The sequence below is a fragment of the Anoplopoma fimbria genome, chromosome 5, assembly GCF_027596085.1.
Source record: "Anoplopoma fimbria isolate UVic2021 breed Golden Eagle Sablefish chromosome 5, Afim_UVic_2022, whole genome shotgun sequence".
NCBI classification, from domain to species: Eukaryota; Metazoa; Chordata; class Actinopteri; order Perciformes; family Anoplopomatidae; genus Anoplopoma; species Anoplopoma fimbria.
Window position 1 is genome coordinate 18,624,157 of NC_072453.1, and position 13,624 is coordinate 18,637,780.

At 42.6% G+C, this 13,624-nt stretch overlaps 1 protein-coding gene across 4 annotated transcripts; it reads right to left on the bottom strand.

The window, feature by feature from the left end:
- Window positions 1-183: 183 nt before the first annotated feature.
- fbxo11b (F-box protein 11b) lies at window positions 184-12,652 on the bottom strand. 4 transcript variants are annotated; one of them, XM_054598728.1, is made up of 22 exons: window positions 12,414-12,652; window positions 10,408-10,571; window positions 10,159-10,219; window positions 9,763-9,904; window positions 9,546-9,675; window positions 7,801-7,884; window positions 7,510-7,642; window positions 7,248-7,354; window positions 5,886-5,997; window positions 4,821-4,927; window positions 4,583-4,720; window positions 4,278-4,495; window positions 3,867-4,047; window positions 3,612-3,734; window positions 2,866-2,951; window positions 2,655-2,731; window positions 2,426-2,569; window positions 1,702-1,812; window positions 1,496-1,603; window positions 1,299-1,407; window positions 748-846; window positions 184-597 (listed from the first exon to the last, which is right to left on the bottom strand). In XM_054598728.1, exons 1-22 carry the CDS (start codon window positions 12,496-12,498, stop codon window positions 468-470), a joined length of 2,649 nt encoding a protein of 882 aa, XP_054454703.1. In that variant the 5' UTR covers window positions 12,499-12,652; the 3' UTR covers window positions 184-467. The 4 variants fall into 4 exon arrangements, with proteins under 4 accessions (XP_054454703.1, XP_054454702.1, XP_054454701.1 ...); XM_054598727.1 differs by having other exon boundaries at window positions 9,763-9,907; XM_054598726.1 differs by having other exon boundaries at window positions 10,138-10,219.
- Between the last annotated feature and the right edge of the window lie 972 nt (window positions 12,653-13,624).

The window sequence follows — 13,624 nt, forward strand, 5'->3', positions numbered from 1 at the left end:
TGACAGCAGTTTTTGTGAAGAGGAAGAAGAAGAAGGAGTGGGCTGGGAGCCGAGGAGTAACACCGGGTCGGGGGGTGGGGGGGTCTTCATGCGCTGCCATCGACAGCCCCTCTGCATAGCCCTTCTCTTCTCGTCTTCTTTGTCTACAGACTGCAATAAGAAATACTCCGGGTGAGGAATCTCTTGTGGCCGTTCTGTGGGTCTACCCTCAGCTCCACTGCTCCCTCTAGTGGAGTCTGTCTCCAGCAGGCAGGAAGCTGCTTCCACTGCAGCCTCCATTCACCTTGATCCCATTTGAGAGCGCCGCAATCACAGAGTCTCTCTGGGTCCTTATGGTTGCGAGTGGATGTGTGTATTTAACTGTGTGTGCACGTGTGTGTGAGAGTGTGTGTGTGTGCGTGTGTGGCTGTGTGCAATGTTATGTGTTTATATGCTTATGTGAGAGAGTGTAACTGGACCGGACGCCTTCAGTTGTGTTGCAGCGTGTTGGACTCGATGGGCGGCGCCGAGTCATACAGAGTGTCTGTGTCGTGTGTGGGCTCTCCGGCCAGCGTGCACGGGTTGGACAATGTTCCCGCTCCGCAGTCACAGAAAAACCTAAAGGGAGCAGAGATCAGGGATCATGAACCAGAGACCCTCCATAATATACAACTCATACATTTCAGTGAGAGAAATCATCAACACAAACATGAATTCCTCGATCTCTCCCCCCAGATAAAAATGTCCAAAAGGAAGCACACATCTTACCGATCGTGCCGTATAAACTCTACATCGTGCCCTTGGTGGCATTTTTTGATGCAGTTTACACAGATGGCGTTCCTATCGGTCGTGTTACAGGTGTGACATCTGGAGAGATAAAAGACAAAACAGATTCATTTACTGAACACAATGAGGGAAAATAAGAAATACTTTATTATTAGGAGACATTTCCTAACTTCTGAATTTTGACAATTAAAACTCTAACAGGACTGTAATCATGTTTGTTAAATGCAGGGTTGCAACTAAGAATTAAATTGGTTAATTTGTCTATTTCTATTTTTGAAAAAACAATTTACTACAGCCTAAGTTGATGTTTGAAAACTTGAAGAACTTAAAAAAGGTATTTATTCAACTGTCGCACCAAAAGAGAAAAAACAGGAAATCCTCACAACTGTAAGTTGGACATAGGTAACAAAAAACTTCACAAAACCATTTATTGATTATTGATCATAAAAGTTCCAGATGAATCTTGTGTTGTGACCTTGCAGCTCTACTTAAATGTACTGATGTTTCTCTGAACAGGTGATCTGACAGTTTACCTGTAGAAGTCGTGCATGGGGTAACTGGTGTAGCTGGAGATCTTGTAGAGGCACTGTCCTCTGCTCACTGCCTTCTCAATGGCATCCTGGTTATTCAGAATCTTATTATCTGACAAGGGGGGGACAGAACATATGATTAGAAACAAGCTCTTAACCAGACTGGGAGAATATTTAACATCTAAGAAGCAGCTAGTTACCTTTCATGGTGACGTTGACCCCCGAGGCCAGAAACAGGCCCCCAAAGCGGTTGTTGAAGATCTGGTTGCCCTCCAGCGTGGCTGTGGCGTGGTTAGTGATTTCAATACCTGGAGGGGTAAGAGAAAGGTCTGTCATCAGCAGCAGAAGGAGATATGAGCTGACATGTTATTTGTGCTCATGTGGAGTTGAAAAACAAAAAGCTAACCTGCAGCGAAGCCGTCAAAAATGCGGTTCTTGCGGAGTATGGGATGGCTGTTAGTGCTGATGAGCACACCGGCCTGAGCGTTCCTGAAGATGTCGTTCTCTTCCAGCAGACCTACCGATCAAAAAGGTTTAATGAGTCAACCTGTAGATTTAGGAAAAGTGTAATATGTGACTGTAGACTCACGTTGACCTTTCTTTTTGCGACACAGAACTTAGCAGAGCGGTTTAGAGCTCTACGTTTTGTCACACGCGATACTTCCTCATTTCATTAAAAACCTAAACAAGGCGGCAGCTTGTTTATCAAACAGAGAAGCTGAAAGTTTCTCCATTTGCTGTTGGCTATATTGCATGTCAGTTCCAGGAAATATCACAATGTAAAACGTGTGTTTTTCTGTTTAAAAACCACGATTGTCAGAATATAGCAAGAACTTTTCCTACTTTTCGTTTGTTTACATGACGTAAAATATGCTTAAAAAAAAAAAATCACACAAATATACCGCTGTGTATGTAATTTCAACATATCAACCATATCTATCTGATGGATCGAGGCTCCCAGTCTGTGAGCTCATCTCAGGCAGGGAAATAAAATCAACTAATCGATATAAGGGGTTTAACAAACTGTTGAATTTAGAATATTCAGGCCTAGTTGATACTAGTTGTATTACTTTTCATATACACAACATTTGTTTTCTTAAATATCTGGCTACAGAGTGTGTTTTAAGTACCTCTGCCTCCGTTGAAGATGCAGATGCCTCCATCTCTGCCGTCATGAATCTTATTTCGTCTCAGCGTGGGGTTGCTATCCGTCTTGATCCACACCCCCGCCATGGCATTATCAAAGATCTCATTGTCCTCGATGAAGCCCAGACCTGTTGTATTAAACAGAACATCAGACACAGAAGAGCATATACACTACATACGAGACAAACGGAGCGGCAGAGTGAGAATACAGACCCGAGTTGTAGACTAGAATGCCTCCATTCTGGCCTCCCCATATCTTGTTACGCCTGATCTTTGGGTTGCTCCCCGTCCTGTCAAGATTCAAAAGCAATTAAATCATTTAATCATATACAACCAGGGGGAAAGGAAAACTAGAAAAGTCTGGTAGAAAAAGTATTTCATATTTTGTATGTTAAGTGCATTCACTGCTTAAAGGCATCTTTACCTAATTTGCACACCAGAGTACATGTGATTGTAGATGTCATTGTCTTCCAACACACCGTGCCCATTGTCATAGAAATACACGCCCACCTTAAAAAAAGAGATAACAACATTTAAAGAAAACTAGAAAAGATGATAGAAATTTGTTTACTAGAAAATCGGCACAACCAGGACATTGTAGATTTAAACTGTAGATTCAACATTCAAGTTATTATTTCCCGGAAACCGGAGAGTGAACAGAAGGGGAAGTAAATTAAGACAAATGAACTAAAGACAGCCAAAGACTAAATTAAAGAACAGTTTCTGATTATTGGAGGATTAAAATGAGTGTTTTTCTCTCCATTGATAAAAACAGTAATTTTCCATGTAGAACATGAAATATTCTGGTCTTTCATTGAATCATTGCATTGATCGGTTAGTTTGTTTGTGTTTCTGTGTGTTTAGAATTTGTCCACACCATTTAAGTTACTGTAGGTAATACTCTGACTATAGAAGGGAAAAACATTTACATAAAGCCATGTCATCCTGCAGAAACACACATCAGGTCACGTGGGGAAATGTTTTCAGAAGGGCTTGGAAATTCAGAGACTCGTACACACAAATCACCCGAGTAAAAGAGCATGTTCACTGTCACTGTCACTTTACTGCAGCTGCCTCTGACGCTTGAGATTTCATCAGTTGAGGAAATTAAATCAGATTTCTAATTGGTGTGTGTATGTATGTGCAGTGTTTGATCCATTGGCATTTTACCTGTTTGCCACTGTGGATGCGGTTCTTCCGGAGGACGGGAGTGCTGCCTGTGGTCACCCAGACTCCAGCCAGTGTGTTGCTGTAGACCTCATTCTCCTCAATCACCCCCTGGCCCTTCTCGTGCTGAAACACAAAGCAGAGTCAGCCGTCAAAACCTCCTGACAGGGGGGAGGGTTTAAGATCTTATTAAAGACATACAAAGTATCTGTAGTTGCTGGAGAATGATTACATCTGAACCAAAATGAGTGTATTTACCACATAGATGCCCCCATGCTGTCCATCGTGGATCTTGTTGTGCCGTACAATGGGGCAGCTGTTGGTTCGGATCTGGATTCCCGCCAAGGCGTTACCATAGATATCGTTACTCTCTATCAAACCCCGTCCATCTCCAAATATGTACACCCCTCCTTGGTTACCATTGAATATAGCATTTCCCCTAGACAGAAAAAGAAAGAACAGTCACAATCTTGGAACAAACAGGCACATGGAGACAGAGACAGAATCCATACACGATCATGCGTTTGACCATATCAATATAAGCCGTGTTGGCCTTCACATATTTGCTGTCTCCACTGACATCTAGTTCTGTACACCAACAGTGTCTAAACACCCTGTGTCCCTCTCTCAGTGTACTACATACGTCGTGTGTGATGTTTCTGTCCTCACCGTATCGTCGGGTCGCTGTTGGACGTGATCCACACGCCAGCGAAGTTATTGGCATAGATTTTGTTCTCTATAAACTGTCCCCGTCCCTTCTCATGGACGTAGATGCCTCCTGTTTGGCCATGATGGATCTCACAGCGCACCACTGTGGGGTTGGCGTAGGCCTTCACCTCAAAGCCTGCTATGCGGTTTCTATGGATGTTGCAGTTCTCAAAGTAACCCTGAAACACAGAAGAGACGACGAATAAGATGGTCTGTGATGATTCTTTAAAGTAGAATGTATGACATGACACAGTCTGAGTATTTACCATGCCGTGATCAAAGGTGAACACGCCAACGTCTCGACCGTGGTGGATGTGGTTACGTCTAATGATGGGATTACCGTGGTTTTTAACCCAGATTCCTGCTAGCGCATTGTTGCTGATTTCGTTGTCTTCATAAATGCCCTGGAACAGACGAGAAGAGAGTCAGACACCTGTGTGAAGTTTGTGTGTGTATTTATGGGAAATCATTTGTTACTATTGAGGCAGGAAAAGTCACTTTTACCTGTGCGTGGTCTGTGATGTACAGTCCTACGTTCTCACAGTCACTGATGTTGCAGTGTTTGATGGTTGGACAAGCTCCCTGACCACTCACACACACAGCCGAACCCACTAAACACAGGGGAAAACACAATTGTCACACTACAGTAGAGGAGAAAGGAACGGTCATCTTTAAATTTAGCAAGAGTCCAATAACCCAAAAGGTGAGTAGGATTTTCCTAAAATTTCATATGAAAATGATCCCCCTCAATCATGACTTGTAAAATAAAAGCATGTGGTGGTGTCTGTATCTGCAGAGACCTTTTCCTGTATTTTGCTGTGTTTTGGACGTTTCTATATAAAATAAAGAAGCGTCCAGGAGCCAGATCGGAAGCACGGAATGAAAGACATGTCAGAAATAGCAGCAATAAAAACACAAATACCAAGCAGACAAAGATGCTTTCACCAACTTGCGAGCACCGTAACCCTCACTGAGCTGGGATGGAGGGGCCAACTTTGAACGTTGTGTTTACAAACTGAAAACCCACAAATCCTAAATGATGTGCCTTAAAATATACAATGACACGAACGAAGTGTGTTTGCAATCTCTGTTCACTATGAAACAATCTACACAAGTTAGTGCTAATTTAAAAGCACATTATTCACATAACAAAATCAGATGCATCTACCAGCTAGAGAACTACACATGCACAGTAAAATACTGGCATCTCAGTATTGTCAACACTGTACTCACTGACAATGACTATCAAAAGGTTGTGATCTTTTCTAGGTAGAAGTATATTCCACAGACAGAGAGATTTGATTTATTGATGCTAAAGGGGCTGCTTTGGCATTTAATGCTACAGGACGGTAAATATAAGATCACATGACCCACGCTGATACTACACAAAACCGGCACAGATTTTCTGAGATTTCCTACTGCTGCAAACCATGAACCAAAGTATTTTCATTAGAGAAAAAACATATAATACTACATAAAGTAATACAAGATCCATGCAGTAAATTCTGTACAGGTGATGATGTCATTGTGTCCTCTCTCCCAGTGACAAGTGGTCAGTTGGTGCGTTACCTGTGCATGTGGAGCGGATGATGCAGTGGTCGATGTTGGGGCTGCAGTTGACGGTGATCTCCAGACAGTGGTGGGCGTTATGGTGCTGCGCTGACTTATCATCAGGATTAAACTGTGGAGAGGAGAGCAGCAGAGGTCAGACAGCGGCTGCGCTTACTGACAACACGTCAAGCTTCTTTCCACCCACCACATCCACACCAGACTCTCCCTACTGGAGGCATCAGTGCCACTAATACTGGTAGCTGATAACAGGCTAGAACCACAACACACAGGAGACATAGAATATGCTTTACATATTATAATAATCAATACGATGTCACATATGTTGCCTCGGGGTGATTGGTTGCCCCGTCGCTCAGAGGTCCCTGCAGCCGATCCACCCGGTCACAGCTTTTTTCTGTCCTGGCCCCTCAGTGGAGGAATGAACTCCCCACTGACCTCAGGACAGCAGAGTCGCTACCCATCTTTCAGCGCAGGCTGAAAACTCACCTCTTCAAGAAGTACTACCCTGAGCCTTCCTCGTAGCACTTATTGTATTCGTATCAGTTCGCTGCACTTATTGTATTCGTTTACTGCACTTATCCTATTCGTAGTAGTTTGTAGCACTTATTATATTCGGATTAGTTGTTGCAATTATTGTTTTCGTAGTATTTTGCCTCTGCACTGTACTTTTGCTCTGGTTTATGCTTTAAGATGCTTGTTTAAGAAAGGAGATGCACTTATGACTTCTGGTGACTAGTAGTTCTCTTGAATACCTATGTTGAATACACTTCCTGTAAGTCGCTTTGGATAAAAGCGTCTGCTAAATGACTGTAATGTAATGTAATGTAATATGTTGGTTCAAAACTGGGTTGTTTTGTACGTAGAGATGTGAAAATCACATCCTGTTATTGTATTGTGTAATCGGCATTGTACGACATCGTGTTAAACTCAGTTTTGTAGTCTGATAATCTGAACCCTTTTAATACTGCATATGGTTCATATACCTTATATCTTAACAACTGATCAGTAAACAGAACTGTAACTTAAATCATTATGAAGCAGCAGCAAATAACTGCACCAATATCAGGCAATTATCTTTGCGTGTTATAAAGCAAAACATATTTTATAGGTTTATAGCCTCATTTGTGGTTCTTACTTACAGAAGCAGAGGCGTCTCCATTTGGGAAATAATAATAATAATAATGTTATCTTTAACTATGAATAAATAATAAATGAAGAGACTAAGCTGGCCTTTCCCACTGTGACTACAAAGCTTAACAGCAGAGCCCTGTGATGAGACTATAAAACACTAATATACAGCCGGCCTACAAGTCAGTTTTAAAAGACGTAAAAATAAAGAGATGTGAGATCTATGTTTACCTTGATGGTCATGTATCCCACATAGGCATCCTCCGAGCCCTCCATGAAGACAAACGTTGAGTCTCTAGTATTCTCTATCACCACCTTGTCTGCTACTTTACCGGGAGCTTAGGGGAAAGAAGAAAACATCATTAACACCCTAATAAATCTGGACATTAACAACACTGAGAGTGTAGCCTGTCTTAAGAGAGATATTGATTGCATGCGGCACAAGCATCAAGGTAATGCCTTAAGAGATTTCCAGTAAAGGAAACATGCATACCTGCACCAATCATGGTGATGGGGGACTCTATATAAATCCACTCGTCTGTATAGATGCCAGAGTGGACAAAAATTAGACCATCAAAGTGGGCCTCCTGCACTCCACCCAGCGCATCCTCAATGGTGTCATAATACTGCAGGAGAAAGGTATGAAACGTTCAGGCAGAATATACACACCTACAATTCATCACAAGGCCCTTTGGAAGAGCAAGCAGGTGTTTACATTGGCTGTGCTTTGCATAAATGTCAATGAATTACATCCTGAAGAGTTTGTCTGTTAGCCGTGACTTACCAGCATATTCTCTCTGCCTTTGTATCTCCCGGGGTTACTGTAGAAATGCTCAGCAAAGCCTGGTTTTACATGAGCACCTTTGTACTGCAACACAGAAAACACCAAAGTCAAGTTTCAGGAGATCCCAACAAGCATTAACGTGGTCCTCATACCACCTAGGTATCGCTAGTACAACAAATACATTTGACACACAAATACTTTACACATTTCAGAATAGAGAACATAACACAAATCTAATATGCTAAAGAGGGAACCACAAACTAAAACTAAAGTCAGTCTACATCAGTGCTCCCTGATGCTTTTGTAAAGTGACCCTTCAAAAAAAAAGCAATGTTTACTTGTGACCCCTTGTTGCTCGTTGCATGTCAACTGTCTCCCTAGAGGTTTCATTTTATTATTATTAATTAAGCGGGGGAAAAAACCCTCAAACTTTGTGTAGCAGAAATACTTTTTTTTTCTAGTTCCTGTCCTTTTAACTATCCTGCGACCTCTGAACCCTTAACTAGGAATCACTGGCAACCACAGAACAACGATGTATGCAAATGTACTTCAGAGCTATCACAATGGATGCAACAGCGAAACGCCTCGTGACATCACAACTATAAGACAAACAGTAAGCGGTAGGAGTCAGGTGATCACATGGCTCATGCTTGCTGTTTATAATGTATGCCTGTGATCAATGTTTGACCTCCACTTTGAATTTTCCTTTTACATTATAATTAAAAGAGCAAACATGTTTGCCTTCCATTAGCATGACGACCTCAGACCATAATGAGTCTGAGAAAAACTCTGGTGTTACATAATCAATTAATGAGATACACAAACACTATTGTTGACATAGGCCTCGAACATTATGATCACTTAGACCTGTTACAGTGATCTTTCTTTGAACGGAATTCATTGAGAACGAACTTGAGAAATACTGTATATGCTGTTTAAAGTCAGAACTATGAAACGGTTTGAAAAATTATCACCAGAACATATAAATAGAACTTGGGCCAGAAGTTATATTTACAACTATGAATAGTCACTACAGTCACTCATGCTGCACATTCCACTGAAGGACATTATTTATCATAATATTCAACCAATTACAATAGACCTTTATTTCCTAACAAAGTTTGACTCAAAGCCTATTTAACAGTATACGTCTTTGCTTAAATGTCATTCAGTCATCTGTGCGTGTGTATCGCACTATGACGGGCAAATTTAATTCAATATAAATGTAATACTACTACTACTACTACTACTACTAATAATAACATTTCAAAATAATGTAAGACATTAAATGGGAAACACAAAACATATATCTTTACACTTGCAAAGGCATCTATTATTGGTGATCTTCTGAACACCGTCGTCCCAGCGATCATCCTCTACCGGTGTAACCCCATCCTAGGTGATTGTTTTATATAGTGATAGCTATGCTTCAGTATCTCCCTGTTTATTCCAACATATATACATTTCTCTTTCCAATGTGTGTGTGTGTGTGTGTGTGAAGTGTTTTAACTTTACAAGCACTGTTTCCCAAAGTGAGATATTAATACCCCGGTGAGAAGCATAGATTCAATTGCAAGGCCATATATGACTTTCTTTCAGACCAGAATATTGTTTATTTTTAATATATATAGAGAGAAAATGTTAAGAACAATAAACCAAGCGTATGCAAAGATATATAGGCTCTTTGAGGGCACTTTCTTATTTACAGTAAAAATCCAAACAGAATGAAGTGAGGGCAGACTTACCAGCTGTTGGAAGCTCTCCTTCCAGGGGTTTGGGTGTTCATGCTCCTCGGGGCTGACTTGGTAGAACCTGCCTGGCTCAGGATGCATCATGGGACGTGTGTACTCAAACACCTCCATGTATAGACGCTTCCTGCAATATTGAATACCACATCAAATATATTTAGAGTTTCTGCCTTTTAATGAAATGACAAATGTCCATCTCTCTAGCAACACTAACCATAGGATGGGGTCGTTGGCTAGCTGGCTGAATCTCTTGCAGACACAAGCTGCCTGACAGAGGTCCTGTTCCAGTAAGTAGGAGAAGATCTTCAAAACAACCTCATCTGGAAGCTTCTGTTGCAGATATTGCTCTGCTGGGGCTGCTAAAGACACACAAATACACACACAAATACACACACACACACACTCATTGTAAGCTCTAGGAAAAAAACACCTTCAATCCAAGCACATTATACTATGGAGTCATGCTATTAAATGGATTGCAAAGTAACAAGATTTACCAGCACACACAGAAAATCAATAAAGATTCAAAAAAAAGGAGAAGAAAAAGCTAACACACTCCTTTCCCCAGCTGCGGAGATTTAACACACACCTGGCAGATCGTGGCTCTTACCGGACACTCGTGCCCGCTTGGCTCGATGGCCAAAGGCCTCTGTTGACGAAGTGGAAGCTCCCTGTGAAAGAGGGGAAATAGGATATCAACTCCATGCCAAGATTCAAGCAGTAAGTAATCATCTTGAAAAATGTACTGCTCTGTCACAAAATCATTGTTCTTTTAAAGGAGAACATAATCAATCAGACGTGCACACTGTGTTCAACGCACACACACACAAATAAATGCACTTTAATGTTTCAGCCTCACCTCCATTGGGCCCTTGCTGGGGCAGGCAGAGGCGGTGGCGGAGGCAGCAGCGGTTCTCTTGGGAAGCAGGGTCTTACGTCGAAGCTGATAGGGACTGTTTTGAGCTCCGGGACCAGACTCCTCAATAGCCATCTCTGCTGCAGCTGCTGCAGGAGCCTCCTCATCTGCACAGACAGGGAAACAGGCCTTCACATACAATACATGCCCGTTCTCTAGAGATACGACAACATACAACATACATGCCCGTTCTCTAGAGATACGACAACATACAACATACATGCCCGTTCTCTAGAGATACGACAACATACAACATACATGCCCGTTCTCTAGAGATACGACATACATGCCCGTTCTCTAGAGATACGACAACATACATGCCCGTTCTCTAGAGATACGACAACATACATGTCCGTTCTCTAGAGATACGACAACATACAACATACATGTGCGTTCCCTCCTTTACATACATGTCCGTTCCCTCCTTTACATACATGTCCGTTCTCTCCTTTACATACATGTCCGTTCTCTCCTTTACATACATGTCCGTTCTCTCCTTTACATACATGTGCGTTCTCTAGAGGCAACGCACAGAGCTGCAGGATAGGACATAAATACAAGACCTATCACACAACGACACCTTAGCCTCTGACTTTATGATTATGGGTAACAGACAGGTAACAGACAGGGGAACAGGTAACAGACAGGTAACGGGTAACAGACAGACAGAGGTTGGTTGATAAGGCAGATGCCCCCTCATGTCTCTTCTGTGTGTTGTCATGAACAGACAGGGTAACAGACAGAGGTTGGTGGGGGTAACAGACAGAGGTTGGTGGGGGTAACAGACAGAGGTTGGTGGGGGTAACAGACAGAGGTTGGTGGGGGTAACAGGTAGACAGGGGAACAGGGTAACAGACAGACAGAGGTTGGTTGATAAAGGCAGATGCCCCCTCATGTCTGTTCTGTGTGTTGTCATTAACAGACAGGGTAACAGACAGAGGTTGGTGGGGGTAACAGAACAGACAGGGTTGGTGGGGGTAACAGACAGACAGGTTGGTGGGGGTAACAGACAGAGGTTGGTGGGGGGGAACAGACAGAGGTTGGTGGGGGTAACAGACAGAGGTAACAGGGTAACAGACAGGGTAATAACAGACAGGGTAACAGACAGAGGTTGGTTGATAAAGGCAGCCCCTCATGTCTGTTCTGTGTGTTGTCATGAACAGAGGGTAACAGACAGATAACAGACAGACAGGTGACAGGGTAACAGACAGACAGGTGACAGGGTAACAGACAGACAACATAACAGACATACAGGGTAACAGACAGACAGATGACAGGGTAACAGACAGACAACATAACAGACATACAGGGTAACAGACAGACAGGGTAACAGACAGACAGGGTAACAGACAGACAGGGTAACAGACAGACAGGGTAACAGTGGTTGGTAGAGTCAGTCCTGTGAGTTGTGGTAATGAGGCTACAGACTGAAGTGCGTAGCTGCAGCCCGGCGGTGTAAACAAGGATGTGACCCCCCCCCCCCCCCACCCCCCCTCCACAGCTGGCCTCGTGCACAGAGGGGGGTCACTGCCCCCCCGTGTTTCCAGCGTTACACCCCAAAACCCGTCCGCCTCCCCCACTGACAGCTGAGCGGCTCTGAGGTCGTGAGTTCGATGCCCGCCCCCCCCCCTCTCTCTCTACATGTTACCCCCCCCCCTCCCCTCCTCCTCCTCCTCCCCCCCCCCCACACACACACACAGCATGCTACGCTAGCTAGCATCGTTAGCTCCAAACAAAGCGCGGCCTGGCCTCCGTCCACAGCCTCGGTGTTTCCTGCCGAGCGGGCCCGTGTTTAGACGCGCGGACCGGGGCCGGTGTTGGACGCATAGCGCGGTGTTACGGAGGTGTTACGGAGGTGTTACGGAGGTCTTACCCCCCCCCCTCTCTCTCTCTCTCTCCCCCCCCCTCCCTCCCCTCCCCCCCCCCCCACGGCCCCGGGGTAAACGTACCTCTGTCCCCGTTGTTCCTCTCGGGCTGCACCGGGCGCGGCCTCGACACCCGCCGCGGTCTCCGGTTGGCTCTGACGGAGTTCATCTGCGGGCTGCGGGCTGCTGGCTGCGGGGTGCGGGTGTCGGGGTGTCGGGGTGCTGCTGGGGTGTCGGGGTGTCGGGGTGAACGCTCTCCTCCCCCCCCGTCTCGCTGCTCGGTCCCTGCTTCGTCTCAGGCTGTTGCAGGAGGAGCCATTAACCCACAGCGGGAACTCTCGCGAGAGCAGCAAGGCGAGTTTCGCGAGAGTTCCCGCTCGGCCAATCAGGAGTCGCCGGGTTATGACGGCGGCCAATCAGGAGCGGCGTATCAGAGCGGCTGGACAAACCCTTCTGTTGGGGTTCGTGATCGGTCAAGCGGGGATCTGATCACTGGACGGGCTCTCATGGAGCTCACAGGCTCTCACGGTTACATAAAGATATATAAATATATAAATATATATATAATATATATATATATATATATATAAATATATATATAAATATATATAATATATATATATATATATATAAATATATAAATATATATAAATATATATATATATATATAATATATATATATATATATAAATATATATAATATATATATATATATATATATATATATATAAATATATAAAATATATAAATATATATATATATATATATATATATATATATATATAAAATATATATATATATATATATATATATATATATATTTATATATATATATATATATATATAAATATATATAAATATATAAATATATATATCTTTATGTATATATATATTTATATATATATATATATATATATATATATATATATATATATATATATATATATATATATATATTATATAATTATATATATATATATATATATATATATATATTATATAACAGGGTTGACTGCTTTAAACCACAGCTGCTCCTTAATGAGCCACTAAGAGCACACACCTGAATGTGCCACTGTCTTCATCACTAATTGATTTAATTGGTTTTTATCAGAGACTGGAGAGACATGTGTGCATAGAGAAGTTTACACATTTTAGAATCTTATAATGAAAATGTTTGTAAAGCAAGATGCATGAGTAACAGAGTATAGATTCTAGAGTTCATTTTATGATTCTATTAAAAGTTGAAGTCTTACTTAATGTTTTGTTTGCAATAATGAAATGAGTCCTACAGTACC